The sequence below is a fragment of the Manis javanica genome, chromosome 4 (genome assembly GCF_040802235.1).
Source record: "Manis javanica isolate MJ-LG chromosome 4, MJ_LKY, whole genome shotgun sequence".
Taxonomy (NCBI): Eukaryota; Metazoa; Chordata; class Mammalia; order Pholidota; family Manidae; genus Manis; species Manis javanica.
This window is the reverse complement of record NC_133159.1, coordinates 159,995,052-160,012,453: the sequence shown is the minus strand read 5'-3', so window position 1 is coordinate 160,012,453 and position 17,402 is coordinate 159,995,052. Positions and strand designations below refer to the sequence as shown.

The following is a 17,402-nucleotide window of genomic DNA, read 5'->3' as shown; positions in this document are numbered from 1 at the left end:
ACACTTCCAAAGGGAACACTTTATATGTGAATTATATCTCAGTAAAGCTGTCATAAGAAAAAGAAAAGAAAAGATAGGAAAGGAAAGGAAGAGGGAAGAAGAGAAGAGAAAAAAGGAAAGGAAAAGAATACACGCTGGCACATCCCTTGCCTTCTGCCCTCCATCATCTGTCCCCTGGCATGTGGTATTCAGACTACAAACATTTGTCAAATCAATAACTGGCCCTGATTTCCCTGCACTGGGCTGGGCCCCTCGTCTTAGCTCTGCCGGCGCACAAGGGGCTTTTTGAATGTAAATGCCCTGATGATTCATGATCCTATGACCAGTGAGTGGGCTGTCGCTCTCACCTTCTCTTGCTCCTTGGTCCCCAAAGGCATGAGGGGCCCTGGGTAAGGCCAGACTGGAGGGAGGAGAAGTGGGAGGAGCAGGGAAGAGGGTGGTTCCGCTCACCACTTAAAGGGAGCTCGTGCCACTTCCTCCCCAGACAGGGAGAGCGCGAGGCCCGGACACAGCCTTCCTGCGTGGTTTCAGCCCCCCAGAGAGTGTCATGGACCTGGGTGAGTGAGCCTCCCCTTGTGAGAAAGAATGGTGCTGGGGTCGCCCGGCCTGCCCTGTGGAGTGGGGGTGGAGGACCTGGGTGGCAGGTCTGGGGGAGCCTCCCGGAGACACCGGGTTCTGCTTTGGGGGGAACCGGCGGCTGCTCCCAGGGCATGCCACCCCGCTCCCCCAGGCACAAAGGGCGCACCTTTCAGACCCGCGGCAGGAACAACCATTGGCACCAAGAGAGACAAGAGCAGTAGGGACCCAAGAAGGGACAGGGCTGGGGTGGGTGGCAGATGTGGACAGCACCTGTTCCCTGGGCTTGCAGTGATGGTGAGGCTCTCTGGGGCCTGTTTAATCTGGGAGAAATTCTCCTCCGAGGGCTCCAGACCTGCCGTCCACCTCCCATTCCCATCTTCCTCCCCTGCTAAAAGGGGATCAGAATCTCCGCTCGCTTGGGGTTTTGAGGAGGAGCTAGTCAAAGGTGACCGACTGCCTGGTGCCAGCGGTACCATGCAGGCAGGAGCGAGGCTGTGATTGTTTCCTCCACGGTGCATCCCCCGGCTCTGCCAGCGCCTCTTGCGATTAAAGGCTGGGTGGGCAGCAGAAATGGGACAGCAAGGGGCATGCAGCTGGAAGAAGTCTTAAGCCAGGCCCCCAGCTCAGTCCGGCTATTCGCCTTCCCCCCTGAGAGAGCCCTTCCTCTGGTCTAGCCTTGGTCTTGACTAGAGGGAATATGGTGGGAGTCCTGCAGGAATTCTGAGGCGTTTGTCCAGCTCCGGACACCTCATTCACACATCTCAGCTGTGGAGTCAGACCCAGCTGAGGCTACGGAGGCCAGGTTCCTGGATGGCTTATTGTCACCAGCGAGCAAAGCACCACAGTGGCCTCAAAGCCACAAAGGGTTGACTTTAAAAAGTGAAGGTTCCTGGGTGCGCTCCGTGCGGTCCTCACACCCTCCCTACCACACCACATGCTCTTGCCTCTGTCTCTGCCTCTCCCCCCAGCGCAGAATTTTGGGTGGGCCCAGCAAAGAGCTATGAAAGAGGAGAGTGGCCACCCCACCCGCAAACTGTGAAATCCCGGAAGGCAGGGTCCAATTCGCGCTTCTCAGTCCCAAGGGCTTTGGGGCGGGAGCAGAAAATGTTTGCAGAATGAGTGAAGGGCATCAAGAACTCAGTTGATTTCAGTTTTTAAAAATCTCTTCCAACTCCCTCTCTGCCCAGCAGCCTGCTCTCTACTCCCGCTCTCCAGACACCCACCCTCACTGACAATCCCAGAAGGGGGCCCCACTCCTGACTCTGTTTGACCTTTGCCAAGGAAACCACGCAGAACCCCAGTGGTGTGCTGGGAAATGGAAAACCGGCTCCCCGGGTGGAGGAAGGACCCTGGCTGGTAGCGTCTGCCAATTTCTGTAGTGAAAATTCTCCCACCGTAGCTGAGTTCAAGACTTCAGACAATGTCGAGCCATGAAATGACTGACCACAGAGCAGAGAGAAACGCTCACAGCTGGCTTGACGAGACCATGAGAGCCAGCTCCAGCACGCCGTGGGGGTCCCCCAACCAAGGCTAGGTTTGGGGGTGCTGGACTCACAGGCTTTGGTGCAGTGTGAGGGGTGGGCAACCACCCAAGAGACAGGGGTGTTTTTGCTGCCTCACTCAACTCGAGAGAACCCCAACGGCCAGCCCTGTTAGGAGGGGAAGCCACTGAGCAGGTTGCTCAGAACGAGCTCTGGGCCGTTGACAGGGTGGGTGGGCCACGCAGGCTCTGTTTTTCTCTCTTTGTCTGCTCAGGAGGGAGCCAAGATGGGTGAGGGGGTAAAGTTTCTGTTACACAAAATGAAAACAGCAAAGCAAGACTGAGGTAGTGCTTTTCACGATTTGAATGAGCACCCCTGAGGCTCCCTGCCCACCTTCGAGAGATGAGCCTAAGACCTCAGTTAGAATTCTTCAAAGTAGGGGAAGGGAAAATGAACATGTGAGAAACTTCTCTCTCATGACTTGGCCAGACATGGTGGCAGAGGGGGTTGCTGAAGGAATTCAGGGCCAGTCCCACCTGGCCTCCCAGGAGCTTGGCTGGGAGGCAGAGGCTGCTGCAGCCTGGGAAGCTGTTGGGAAAGTTTTCCTTCTTTGTTGTTACTTTATTTTAGTCAAGTATCATGGATTGAGGAATTCAGGCATGACTAGTTCTGTGGGGAGAGAGACACCCATGTCAATAAGCCACTAAGACAGAGTGAGGTACAGTGTTGATGGGGTAAGGGCAAGGCCCTTGTGAAGCTCAAAGAAAGGAATAGTCAACTTGAGTCAGGGGAGCATTTAAGTTGGGTTTTGAAGGGTGTGTAGGAGTTATCAAACCAGACAAGGAGAAGCAAGGGGCCCAGGATGTAGCAGACAGTACAAACTCAATTGCTATCAGAGGCCAACAAGGTAAATGAAGGAAGGGCCATAGATAGTAAGTGAAGGGTTGCAGAACGAAGCAGAGGGTGCAAGCCCCTCCTCAGTCATCCAACTACAAAATTTTGAAAACTCTAAGCAGAATATTCGGGGGCTCGGCCTACAGAGTCCAAGATGGTCAGCTTTGGCAGAAGCTACTAGAGACAAGAAAGAAGCAAGTTGAGGTGGATGTAAAGAACCTAGCCAAGCCAAGGAGGAAGGTGGGAAGGAAGGTGGGAGGGACAGGCAGGGCCATCTTTAACATTTTGTGTGGCATTGTTAAGGACTTTGGCCTTTATCCTGAAAGTCACAGGAAGCAAGTGAAGATCTTTCTATTTTAATTAGGTGAGTTAAAGGACATGATTTATGTTTCAGAAGGAGCTCTGTGGCAGCAGAGCCTTATGTCTTTGTGCAGAGGTGGGGCCAGCTCCGCAATGTCAGGGGATAGAAGCAACAGAACTGGGTGACCGATGAGATGCGGGAGAGAGAGGATTCCTTTCATGTTCCAAGGAGGTCCCTGCACACAGTGGGATCAGCAGCAAGGTAGCATGACACCATAGTGAGAGTGCCATTCAAATCGCAGATCCATTTCTTAGCAGCTGTGTGACCCCAGGCAAATGGCTTAATCTCTCTGGGCCTCTGTTTTCTGGAATATAGAATGAGATTCACAAGGGGTCACCCACAGGATATTATGAGAGAGAGATACATAAAGACTAAGAGGCAGCACAGAAGAGCAGTTAGGAGTGTGGTTTCTGGGGCTGATGGGCTCAGAGCCCCGCTCCAATACTAGCCAGCTGTGTAACTGGGAAAGTTACTAATCTCAGTGCTTCAGTTTCCTCGTTGCTAAGTGGGGATAATACTAGAACCTACCTCATAGGGCTTCTGTGAGGATGAAATGACTGTACATGGAAATGGATTGGGGTTTAGTGAGAGCTCAGTAAATTTGCATTGTATCAAAGGATAAAGCTGTTGATACAGTGACTGCAAGATCCAAGCAGCTTTTATTCACCCCCGCCTGTTGTCTGAAAGGCCGGCTCCAGCCTCTTACCTTCTCACCAGATCCTAAGGGAGACAGCTACCGTGCTTCTTTCTTCCGGCCCGCCCCTGCCCTAAAGAAAAAAAATTCCTCACCTACCAACCAAATGTTAGTAGGTGAGGAATCCCAGAGAGGAAAAAGTCTGGAGTGGCTTTTGCGACCAGTTGATGGCCAACCATGATTCCCTGGACAGCTGGAGGGTCTGGAAAATTCAGGAATGAAAGCTGAGGGTCTGGGAGCCCCCAGCTAGCAACACCCTCCTCCTGGAGGTGGAGGGTCAGGCTGGAGTGTGAGGGAATTTTTCTTTCATTATGATCATTATTAGAAATTCACAAATTCAGAAAATACCCGACACGTAAGTCAACCTCTGAGATTCCCAATTGCAGGGGTCCCGCCCAGGGTGCTGGCCAACACCAGTTGCTTTATGACTTTGCAACAGACAGAAATGATCTGACTCATGGCTGCTGACCAGCCCTCCTGCCACAAACCAAAGTTCCCCTAAGTTCCCATTTGCTTACCTTTCTTGAAAATGGCCTAATCTGGTCCTACCTGATTCCTTGCTCATCCACCAGCTCCAATACAACTGGAGTTAGAAATTGCGCGCGCACACACACACACACACACACACACACACACACACACACACACACCAGCCCCTGCCCCCTTCCCCCTCCTGCAGTCACTAGCAAAAGATATGGAACAGGGAGGGCCCAGGAGAAGGGGCTGATGGAGTAAAATAGAAACGCAGTTCTTGCTCCTCGCATCTTACCCTTTGTGACTGATCAAAACCTTCTGAGGTTTCTCAGTTCTCACTGACAGTCAAAGTGAGCTTTCGCTAGAGTAACTGAAAATTTTGTACGTGTTTAAAGAAACCTCGAGCGCTTCACATGAAGTCGGGGTGGGGGGGATGGGCAGTGCATTGGATCCTGAAGAGAATGTGGTTAAAGGTAGACCTGGACTTGAGCTCTGGGCCTCATAGGGCAGTTCAGCAAGGAAGGGGGTGTGAGAGGGGAGCTATGATGTTGCACAAGACCCATTCCCACACAGCTCTGCAGATACTTAGGTTTGAGCTGGGATCAATGGGATGGTGGGTGCCTGTCCCCAGAAAGAGAAGACACGGTTAGGAGGGCAGGTCTAAGTAAACAGTGGAGGGCTTGACTGCCATGCCAAGCACTGGGGCTTCCTCCTTAGGGCTGAGTAGAGAGCTCCTAAGGATTTAGTGGGGTCTGGCATCAGAGCTATGCTTTAGGAAGACGTGTCTAGCAGTAGCAGGTAGTATAACTTGTTTGAGGTGGGAGAAATATCTATTTATGTGGCTTGATGCCCTTCTTCATTTCCCCAGCAACCCCCAAGCCCAGAATGCCCACCAACTTAAACACTCCCCCTGGAGCACATTTAGCGGCGATTTGGGTGTCATGAAGCAAGATTTCCAGCAGGTGGTGATGTGGCCAAGGACACAGAATCCCTGGGAATATTCTACTTTCTCTTGGAAAGCAGAACCTCTTGCTTGAGAGGGCCCCCAGCCTGCAGAAGGGGCCTGACAGAGGGCCCCAAGCATTTCCCAGTCCCGACTGAGACTGGAGGGGCACTGCCTGCAAGTTCTGCCTTGGCATTCATCTGTGACCTTCCAGCTACTGACACTGTCCTGTGGGCCAGCCCTGGCTGGGAACTCAGGGTCAGGTTAAGGGGAGGGGGCTTCGAAGGTGAAGAAGACACAACTTCTGCCTTCAGGGTGCCCCCAGACAGGTGACATAAGACTTCTACATAAATTACCCTGCAAGCTGTCCTCTCTTCTCAGCTCTCAACTGAAGACCAAGTGCCCATCTTCCAGCCACTGGAAGCACATCAGGCCTTGTGCTAACCTGGGGTCTTAACCTGCTGGGCAGACCCAAGGAGAGCCTCCTGACTTCCAGAATGTACCCAGGCTCTGACCCAGCTCTGGGCAGGCTGAGCAGGGTCCCTTCCCGCAATTGACCATGTTCCCCTTTCCCCCATCTCCCAAAGACCTGGATTAGAAACAAGTTAAAGAAGAGAAAACATACACACAGTTCAGTCGAACAAATACAATAAAACAGAAAGCTACTTCAGGCGACAGTCTCCATCCACCACAGTGCCATAGGGCAGTGTCCACTCGGGTCACCTTGGTGCTCCCTCCTTGGAAGAAGGGCAAGCAGGCATTCATTCATTCCTTTTTCATTCATTCATTCATTTATCAGCACACAATTCCTGGACACCTCCTCAATTCTGGGCCTGCACTGGGTAAAATGGAAGAACTTCCTACCCCAAAGGCAGGCTGAGTGGGTGAGCCAAGTGAATGGGTGCCAGTTGGAAGGGGACATGGGGAGCCAGTGGGTCCCTGAAGTGCTCTTCCACCCTTGAGAGTTCCTAAGTAACTTCACTCCTCTAGCCTGCCCTGTGGAATCGCTTTATTTCCTGGCCTCTCTCCAAAGACACTCAGGGGGCTGCATATGTGGCTGCCCACTCACCTGGGCACAGGAAGAGCGCTCCCCAGTGGCTACTGGCACCAGAGCAGCGCAGGACACACACACACACACACACACACACACACACACCTACCACCACCACATCAGGGGCCTTGCTTCCTGCATAATCTGGAGCGGGAGGGCACCACTCGGACCCAGGATTCAAGGTCAGTTGAAGCTCAGCCTTGAAGGGTGGACTTCCCCAGGCCAGAAAAGGCCCTGAAGAGCCAAGAGGTGGGGGGAGCCTCTGTCCTGCATTCCGATCCTGCGCCTTCCTGGGACCTCAGAGTTGGGGAGGAGGAAGAGGTGAGGGAAGCTGTCCAGGCAGCCAGCCAGGGGCTCCAAGGCACAATCTGGTTCTGATGTTCTGATTCTGATGTTCCAGGCAAACACGGCGCCTGGGGCTCATGATGAAAGTTCTCAACCGTCTACCCCTCCCCTCTGCTTGTCCCTGCCAAGCAATAACTTTCTCACCTTGTCTCCTGCAGGGAAGCCAAAGAAAAGCACGCTGGTGGTGGCTCTCCTTGTCATTTTCCAGGTGAGGTCCCCTGCCAAGGAAAGCTCTACTCCCCCCTCCCCACCCCTCCTCACCCCTCCCCACCCCTCCCCACACCCACACTTTTCCAAGCCCAGGGTTCTGGGGGAGGAGCTGGGCATTTGCTGGAAGGAAATAGACCCAGACACAAACCCACTCACCATTCATTAAGCTGATGGCTGCCCCTCTCCACCTTCTGAGTAATCCTAGAATGCCACAGATGTTCTCTGAACATCGTTTATTCCATTTAAATTAAAAATACAGGAGAAAATAAGTTACCACCACCTTCCCCACTCTACTCCACTACCCCTATCCAGGATACAGAAATGAGGTCTCTGTCTGAATTCTTGGAGAGAAAGGAGCTGCAAAAAGGGAAGGCTGTGAGGTTACTGGGGTGTGCACATGTGTGTGCACATACAACATTCCATTCGTGAGCTGAGAAAAGAGCCCCCTTGGTCTGGTAGCCTGGTCACTAGCCTGTCACCCCAGTGCTGTCTCTCCCACCAGCATCCAACCAAAGGCTCCCCTCACAGCCCCAGGTCCCTTCTGTGAATCAGAGACCCATCTGAGACCCACCCTGGGGAGGGACAAAGAGAAGGAGCCCAGGACTGGGAGAGAAGGATGGACGGTGCGCACATACTTTATAGGGGCCCCATTCTGCAGGAATGAAGGCCCCCAGTTTACAAGGCTCTGCTTCTCACTTCCAGAAACGGAGACAGGAAATCTGCCTCCACTAAACACCAGAGTTAGAAGAAACTGCAATTCGTGGAGTTCACTTCCCCCATTTGCTGGGGGTGGGAGATCTCTTAGAGTGGGGGGAGGTGGCTGAGGCCAAAGCTGGAGAGGCAATACTTCAAAATTTGGCTCTTCCCCAGATCTGGAGGCCAGAGGGGCAGCTTTCCAGGAGCTCCAGCCAGAGGCAGGCCCCAAGCTGGGCACTGTTCCCAAAACCCCATCCCTAGGCCCCCCAGAGTTTGGGCTGCAGCCCACAGCCTGGCCCCCTTTCCCACCACTCCCTCCCCTTTCTCACGCCGCTTCCCAGGACTCCAAGCAGGGAAGACTGGAAGACTGGAGAGGGGGTGAGGAGCAACTGGGGCTAGTTCTTCTCTTTCCTTGGGGGATATGGCTCTTTATCAGGTGGCTCAGATGGGCAAGACATGGTGGGGCTGTGGGCTGAGGGGCATCAAGCCTAGTGGCCCAGCATGGGGGTAGTAAAGGGGGAACTAGAAGGCAGGACAGGGTGGTGGGGAGCACTCCTCATAGAAGCTGCATGTACTGCTCTCCAGGAAGGCCCAGAACCCCCTTATATCCAGAGACCCCAGACCTAAGGCCTCGGGCCTTACCATGGATAGCCAAGGGCAGCCAACCTCCTCCAGGGCTCCAGGCTGCAGTCATGCCAGAAGAGGAAAAAGGAGTTGCCACTGACTTTTCTTCTCGAGACAGCAACGCCCAGAGAAAAGGCCCCTGGACATTATTTCTTCCTCATCCTATCCCCTAGCAGGACAATGATGAATCCTGAATTTGGAAGTGAGAAAGACAGAGGCAAGATGCAGGGAAATTGGGAGACTGGAGCAAGCCACATCACTTCTCTGGCAGCCTCCCTTTCCTCATCTCTTAAGTCCCTCCAGCTCCCCAATTGTATGAAAGTCCACTGTGTTGAGCTGCCCAGAGAGCAACTCCCAGAGAGGGGACCATGGGCTTCCTGAGGTGGTCTTCCAGCCCAGCTCCCAGCCCTGCACAGGTTCAGCCATTACTGTGTCACTCGGCCACCCCTGCGTCAGGGTGCCAGAGGCGTGAGGGCATGTGTGCCCTCCTTCATTGATAAAATCACAGCAGGCTGTCTGAACCTTCACCCCGCATCCAAGACAGGCTAAGAAAAGCCCTGAGCAGCTGAGCCCTGCTGATTGGGATCGGGCGGGAAGAGACCAGGGGTGGGGTGGGGGCTGGGCAGAGGTGGGGGAGCAGGGGGGAGCACAGAGAGAGTGGGAGACAGCTGCACTTCCTTCCAGGGGTGCTGAGAGGGCTCAGTCACAGCTGAGGAGGCCGCCCCACACCTCTTCCACACCTGCACCACCTCGGGCGCACATGGCCTCAGCTCCTGCTGCATGCCAGGCTCTGTGCCTCGGGCCCGTGGATCTGTAGACAGACGTTCACGTCCCTCACCACCCATTATCGCGGCAGCTTGCCCCCACCAGGGCTTCAGAGCCTCTTCACAGAGCTCTTGACTCCCTCTCTCCTCACTCCCAACCTAAATTACCCTCCAGGTACATTTTCCCTCAAAAGATGAGATATTTTGTAGGCCCCTTGGAAAGCTCTTTCTAACCAGGCTGTAAAGTAGACTCAGTAAGAAAGATGCCCACTCCTGTTCTACTGGAGCCTCAGGCAAAAGAAAGGGTGCCAGGGCCTGGATCAGGTGCCTCACCATGTGGAGGGGATCGCATTCATCTGCATTTTGCAGATGAGAAAGCGGAGGCTCGGAGAAACCAAGTCTGTTCACCCAGCTCAATGCACATTTGACACGAAAGCCCAAGCTCTTTCCAGTCCACCATCAGTGCATAATGGTGGAGTGTCTCAGAATTGGCAAAATCAGACCCTTGCTACTCTGTAGAAATGCAGAACTCCAGGCTCTTTCCCAGCCTACTAAATCAGGATGTACATTTTAACAAGATCCCCAAGTAATTTGTTTGCAGGGTAAAATTTGAGAAGCACACTAATATCAAACTGAAGTACTACCTGGGAAGTCTAGAAAAACAGATTCTTGGGCCCCATGCCATGGGGTTCTGGTTCCCTGAGTCTCCCATGGGATCCAGGAATTTCCAGGTTACGCTGATGATGCTGATGATCACTTTGAAACGACTGCTCTGGGCAATCCCAGGGCAGCAAGATTCAGGCCCGCTTAGCTAAGCTGGATCACCCTTCCCGTGTCCTTGTCCACAGGTGTGCCTTTGCGAAGACGAGGTCACGGATGACTACATCGGAGACAACACCACTGTGGACTACACACTGTACGAGTCTGTGTGCTTCAAGAAGGACGTGCGGTACTTTAAGGCCTGGTTCCTCCCAATCATGTACTCTATCATCTGCTTCATGGGCCTACTGGGCAATGGGCTGGTTGTGCTGACCTACATCTATTTCAAGAGGCTCAAGACCATGACTGACACCTACCTGCTCAACCTGGCTATGGCAGACATCCTCTTCCTCCTGACCCTTCCTTTCTGGGCATACAGTGCAGCCAAGTCCTGGACCTTTGGTGTCCATGTTTGCAAGCTCATCTTTGGCATCTACAAGATCAGCTTCTTCAGCGGCATGCTCCTGCTTCTTTGCATCAGCATTGACCGATATGTCGCCATCGTCCAGGCTGTCTCAGCCCACCGCCACCGTGCCCGTGTCCTTTTCATCAGCAAGCTCTCCTGCGTGGGCATCTGGATGCTGGCCATAGTGCTGTCCGTCCCGGAGCTGCTGTACAGCGGCATCCAGAAGAGCAGCAGCGAGCAAGCGTTGCGGTGCTCCCTCATCACCGAGCACGTGGAGGCCTTGATCACCATCCAGGTGGCCCAGATGGTCGTAGGCTTTCTGATCCCCCTGGTGGCCATGAGCTTCTGCTACCTCGTCATCATCCGCACTCTGCTCCAGGCACGCAACTTTGAACGCAACAAGGCCATCAAGGTGATCATCGCCGTGGTCGTGGTCTTCATAGCCTTCCAGCTGCCCTACAATGGGGTCGTCCTGGCCCAGACAGTGGCCAACTTCAATATCACCAGCAGCAGCAGCTGTGAACTCAGCAAGCAGCTCAATATCGCCTATGATGTCACCTACAGCCTGGCCTGTGTCCGCTGCTGCGTCAACCCATTCCTGTATGCTTTCATCGGTGTCAAGTTCCGCAATGACCTCTTCAAGCTCTTCAAGGACTTGGGCTGCCTCAGCCAGGAGCAGCTCCGGCAGTGGTCTTCCTGCCGGCACACCCGGCGCTCTTCCATGAGCGTGGAGGCCGAGACCACCACCACCTTCTCTCCATAGGACGTGCCTCTGCTGGGACTGGAGGGACCCCTCCCAGGTACCCTGGGATAGGCACAGGGAGCAGAGGACCCCAAAGCTGCTGAGGGAAGGGCAGTTCTGGCCGCTCAGGTTTATCTCATGGTGCAAACCACGTGCCACAGAAGACAGATTAACCCCAACCCTAGCTACCTCAACCAAGGTTGCAAAGAGACATGGCTAGAAAGCTACACCAGCTCCTGAAATACTCCAAAACTAAGGCTCTTCTCCCCCAAACTAAAAACCAGGAGCAGAAGTCAAGAAAGAGTTCACTTTCGTGGAGTGAAGGGACAGGAACTGGGGAGAGCTAGGGGCCTCTGAACGAACCTCTTCTGACCCAGAAGGAAGTCCCCCAAGACTCAAAGGCTGAGGCAAGGGCTTCCAGAAAACAAGACTCTGTCTCCAGGACCAGAGGTGGGAGACTTCTTGGCTTGGCAGGAGAAGGAGGGCACCAGTGGGTGAAAACTAACCCGGAACCCCTTCCTGTCTCTCGTTTTCACTGTCATCTGAACCAACGAGCAATGACAACCTCCAAGCCTTCCTACAGGCACACTTGCCCCTCGCCTCTCATCAGGCCGTTGCCCTCCCAGGCTCTCCACAGAGAGGGGTGTGGTGTTTCCTGCGGGCCGGGCCAGCCGCCTCCACCCGCCAGAGCCATGTTCCCAGCCAAGGTTCTGGGGCAGGGATGACAGGGATGACGTGTGACCGGCTCTTCTCCCATCTCAGTTGTGCTACAAGGGGAGGAGAGGGCAGGAGAAAGGTTAGAGGATGGTGGGTGGGTGACAGTGCTGGCTGCGGAAAGCCAATGAGCTGCTTCTCTGTGCTTTGTCACAGGGACAGAAGACTCTCATCCTGTTCTGCTTTCAGTTCATTAAGAGAGCACATGTTACTCATACACAAATAAAAGTTTTCCCTTGAGAAAACAAAAGCTTTAAAAGAAAGGAAAAAATTTTTTTGGTAAATGGCAAATGAGTGTGTTCTTGTTTTGCAAACCTCCACTCCCCACCAGACCACCCCCACCACCCTTCTCTTCCCCAGTCTTCTTTTCTCGGAGATGCTCAGATAGGAGGTCTGCTGAGCTATGCTCTGAGCCCATCCAACGGCACAGGCCCAAGAGGCAGGAGCGGAGCAGTGCAGGTCTATTTCACTAATACCCTTCCAGAGCTCGTGGGATACGACTCAAGCCTGTGCAATCAGCAGTGACCCAGGGACACCAGTCTGAGCTGAACTTTGGAAGGAACCAAACTGTCCCTGTAACCTCTATAGCTGGAGACTCTCCCTGACTCTCAGCAATATTCACACACTGTCGGTTTACCTGTCCCAGCTCAGGGTGGAACTAGAGCCCTCGATCCTTTGTCAGTTCCCTCAGGCTCCCCAAACTGCTGTTTAGAGGGAGGGCCTTTCCCTGGGCTCAGAGCCCACAGCACACTGGATTAAGGGGATGTTGGGATAGGACCCAGGGGATCGGCTCATTCTTTGCTGGATGCTTGAGAGCCGGGTCTATCCATGACCCTCCCTCCTGGCCACTGTTGCAGTAATGGCCTTCCATGGTGCGGAGACCCATCATGGAGGGGCAGATAGTGAGGGGCAGCCCCTGCCCCCACCCCTGACACAGGCCTGGTATCCATGTCACTGGGTGCCCTGATGCCTTCCCAGAACTGACTTCTCCAAGCTAGAGGGAAGGTTAGTCCCACCTGAGATATATGAGCAGGCAACTGAAGGGCCCGACACTGTGATAGCTCAGGGCTTGGGGAGCAGGAGCAAACACACTCATGTAAAAGGTGATCCCATCAGATTTCCAAAGTGAAAGAGCCTCACTGAAAATGGAGCCTGCCTGGTAATGAAGCCCATTCTCTGATCTTGTAAGCACACCACATCACCCTCCTCCTCGGGATGCACTGGGCAGCCTTTGTCAGCCAGGCTCCGAGGAGAGAACCAGGTGCCCTGAGAAGAATGAGCCTGGCAGGGGTGCAAGGGGCATGGAGCAGCACCCCCAGCGCCGCACTCAGTGTTAAAGGTGCAGCTGCGACTCCAGGTGGAGTGTGGGGAGAGCGGGATGATTCCAGCATGCCTGCAGGGCCCTGAGGGAGCACGCCCAGTGCGTGTGGGTACAGAGCCCGCAAATGTGCACATCCTAATGAGGTCACAGATGGGAAGACGACCCATAGTTCCTGAAGGAGAAGAATGTAACAGAGTGGTCATGAACAGGAAGCCAGGCCAACCGCACAAACACGCCACCTCAGCTTCAAATACATTCTTCTAAAATAACTGGACATCTCCAAGTATTTACAAAGACAACAAAACCCCCAGCAATGTTAATTCCCCAAAGTGCTGTATCTCAGAAGTTCTGGCCTTGGGTTGCTGGTGGCGTGTCCCTGCTCCCCTGCTCAGCGCTATTACATGCCTACCCTGAGCTTTGGGGGGCCCCTGGGAAGAAGGAACAGACTTACTGGGGAGGCCCCCAGGCCTTGCCCCCTGCCCAGGGCTTCTCTCTCTTTTTCATCTGCTTCCTACATGTGCCACAGTGCCCCAGGTTCACGCCCCCATGGCCCCTGCACATCTGCAGCTTTCCTCTTCTTTCCACGTTAGCCCCTTGTGCCCCCATCCTCCCTGGATGCAACCCCAGGCCACAGATTGGCCCTTAAGGCCAGAACCACCAAACCTCTGGAATCACGGACTTAAAGAGCTGTAAGGGACCTCAAAGATCAGCTGCAACCCCAAGTCATTCCCTAGATGGAGAAACTGAGGCCCAGAGGGAGGAGCTGACTTGCTTAAAGAGGCACTGCTATGCAGGGATATTGGATGAACTTGCTCCAGGGGCCTGAGGATCTGGCAGGGTTGCGGGAGGCGGGTGGTGGAGAGCAAAGGCTCCAGGGTCTGACCAACTTTGAATCTCATCTCTACTGCTTCCCAGCTGTGTGACCTTCAGCTGTTGCTCAACCGCTCTGAGTCTCAGATTTCTCAACTGTAAAATGGAGAGGATCTGGCAAACGTTTAGCACAGTAACTAGAATGTTGAGTGTGATGGTGAGGAACACGGAATCTGCAGCCAGACTGCCCTGTTAGCATCTCAGCCACGCTATGTGGGCCGGTTCCTAAGTCTCTCTGTGCCTCAGATTCCTAATCTGTATAATGCAGATAATCCTAGTACCTACCTCTTAGGGTGACAGTGAGGAATAAATGAATTCATATATGTAAAATGTCTAGAAATCCTTTTAAAGTGTTGTTGATAATCATCAAGAGATGTTTAATAAATCGTAGTTCAAAAAATGTTGCTAACTGCAAGAAAATAAACTTCAGTTCCTTAGCCTACTTCCATCCCCATACAATTCATTTATCAAGATGGAGGATGACTTGGAGATAAGTCTGTCCTTCCCACCAAAGGTGGGTGAGTCAGTGGGGCTGGGAGAGGGGAATGTCTTGCCTGAGGTATCTCAGGAGCTCCTGGCAATGCTAGAACTGGAACCCAGGATCCCAAATGCCCATCCAAAGCTCTTCCCCCAAACCACCTGCACTGGCTCACACACCCCACACATCCACACTGGCACGTGCACCCTTACCCCAGACTGTCTAACTCTTTGGCAAGCATCACTCCTCTTGTCTGGTGGCCAGGTCCTTAAGGAGAACCTCCCCTCTCCTCCTTAAAGAGTTCCCATCCTTGCCATTGGGTCCCAGAGAATGAAATGCAAAAGAAATATTGCTATGGGCCTAGAGGAAACCAGACAGCTGATCCTTTTAAGAAACATCTTCTCTGGGATTTAGGTTCTCAGTTGCATTTCTGTGTTGAGGGTGAACAGTTGGAGGGAGAGGAAACAGGCTTATGGGAGTAGGGATGGCAGTTAAGGCAAATGAGATAGAGAGAGGAGGGCAACAATTCTGCATGGGGAGCAGAAGGCAGGGAGAAGTGGGACAGGGCTGCTTCCAGGGACTCTACGGCCTTGGCCAGACTGGAGACTGTTTACAGTGGGTGGGAAGATGCCCCCACCTACGCACCCCTACACACACACACACACACAGCTTCCTGGGCCTCTCAGTCTCAGGTGGGGAGAAAGGGGCTGTATTAGTCTTAGAGACAAGTGGGCCCATGGCCTTCTTTGCCAGGAGAAGGTTAGAAATGGCCTGGTTTCCCTGGTGTGAGCCCCTAGGAAAACCCCAAGGGGAGAATGAGAGTGGCGATCTTTCCCTAAACTCAAAAGAACAACTCTCCCAGCCACTACCCCGTGGGATCAGATGTCCAAGAGGCACTGCAGGGAGCAGAAGCCTATCACCCACTCACACACACATCACTACACATGCACACACACCTACACACACACATACACAATCCCTCACGCCCATCATTTCTTCTTATCTTGAGCCCCAGAAAGAGACACAGACAAGGGGTCTGCTGTAGAGAAGGGCACACAGCCCCTTGCTCACTAGCCAGAGCTGCTCTAAACTAATGAATCTCAACTGATCTCATCCAAAATCAGAAATGAGGGCATGTGACTACCCCCCTGGGCCCCTCTGTGTGTGTGTGCATGTGTGTGTGTCTCCGTTCAGACTTCTCTGCGGCTGTCAGTTCTTTCCCTCCCACATTCACTTTGAAGATGGATATAACCTTATTTTTGTCTATTTTTCACTAACCCCAGGGAATTCACTTGCTGGGTTGTTCTATGTGTCACAGTAACCACTCCACAGTTTGGCCTCCAGGTTCTCTTCTCTGGGTAAATAAACATCTCCCTGCACGAGCAGGGTGGGGTCAGGCCTTGCCCAGCTCTGTGGGGCTCCATTCCCTTGTGGTGCAATAGATTTGGAGGCCAGACATCTGTGTGTGCCCACTAGCAAAAGGGTAGGTGGGGAAACACGTCTTGCCCCAGAGTCCTCGCGTGCCTGTATCAGAGCTTGCTTAGGACAGTATAGTTGATATTTGTTCTAAGTAAATATCTGACACTGTGAAATTCAACAGATACTGCAGATGCAATGTCCCAAAGCCTTTCCCAATGTTTGAAGAGAGGCCTGGAAATGCACGCACATTTATCTAGTATGGTTTATGCAAAGTGCACTCAAGCGACAGAAGCAGGAACGTGCACATGTGCAAAGACCAAGTAAAACATTCTCCCCAGGCCACGGGGTGTTTTCTGTGGTGTGGCAAGAGGGAGGCTTGTGGTCAAGCCCAGGTGCAAGGGTCACCCATGGTGGCCCCAGCTCTCTCTCTTGCCCAGAAGCTTGAGTGTCTTTCCCAATAGCTGACTCCCTGGACACTGCCGTGCTGCCTGCCCTGTCCCTCCCTCCACACATGCCTTCTCTGCACACCCCCAGCCAGGGAATGCTCGGCTGCCAAGAGGTGCTGCTGGCAACCCCTGGATGGGGGAGTCTGGGGAGTGGGGAGCAGGGAGAACACAGGCAAGCTCTGAGCCTGGGTGGTTCAGGGAGATACCCCTCTGCCTTCATCTTCATCTTCAGAGCAAGACACAGGCCTAGCCCCACCTAGAATCCTTCAATCCTTTGTCAAGGCAGAACTGGGATTTTTTTCCAAGAGCTACAGCTTCTCTGGCCCCAGTCTCTTTCTCAGCTACCCCACCCCTTCTACCCCCCACCCCTCAAACTTGGGGAGACCATGGACTGCATAGAGATCATGAGCTTTCATCACTGGGAAGGTGGGACACGGGGGTGAGCCTCCAGGAGGCTCCTTGGAAGAGACTACAGGAATCACAGAGCCTTGGGGTGGAAGAGACCTTGAGGAAGTGGAGGGGAGCCGAGCCCAGGAGGAAAGATGGGCCCACATTCACTGGGTGCCTATGACGAGCCAGGGACCGTGTTAGGCGTACGGCCTCCCACTGGATTCTTATGACAACAGGTGAGGAAACAGGTTTGTGTGACCTACCTGATGTAACACAATTAGCAAGAATAACTACCACCTTATTAGGATTTTATGATATACTTCACACTGCACTATGTATTGCATCTTACCCCATTGGATCATCACAGGAACCCTACTAGAGTCCCATTTTACAGATGAGGAAACTGAGATTCACAGAGGTTAGGTAACTTTGCCAAGTCACACAGCTACTACATGATTAAGCTACTAAGAGTTCTGCCCAGTTCTTGCTGGCTTCCAAAGCTCATGCTCTTGCTATTCCATTACACAGGCCAACGAAATGGCCACGTCTATATGGGGCCCCTAGTTTGTGCCAGGCATTGTGCCAGCACTCTCAAAATGTGCTGGCCAACATTTCTCAAAACTTACTGATGCAGTGTCTGTCTGACCTGGGAGTAGAGAGAATCGAATAACAAAGACACAGCCCCCCACCCACCAGGAGGAGTGCCCTCACTGGTCAACAACCAAGGCTCTGCTGCTTCCT

At 53.3% G+C, this 17,402-nt stretch overlaps 1 protein-coding gene across 1 annotated transcript; it reads left to right on the top strand.

Moving 5' to 3' along the window:
• Positions 1–485: 485 nt before the first annotated feature.
• On the top strand, positions 486–14,252 carry CCR7 (C-C motif chemokine receptor 7). Its single transcript, XM_037022694.2, has 3 exons — positions 486–557; positions 6,981–7,030; positions 9,965–14,252. Exons 1-3 carry the CDS (start codon positions 548–550, stop codon positions 11,042–11,044), a joined length of 1,140 nt encoding a protein of 379 aa, XP_036878589.1. The 5' UTR covers positions 486–547; the 3' UTR covers positions 11,045–14,252.
• Positions 14,253–17,402: the final 3,150 nt, after the last annotated feature.

Excerpts from the sequence above, each read along its gene's own strand:
- CCR7 (XM_037022694.2), top strand. Across the intron at positions 7,031-9,964 it reads CTCTCCTTGTCATTTTCCAG|GTGTGCCTTTGCGAAGACGA; the intron begins GTGAGGTCCCCT and ends CCTTGTCCACAG.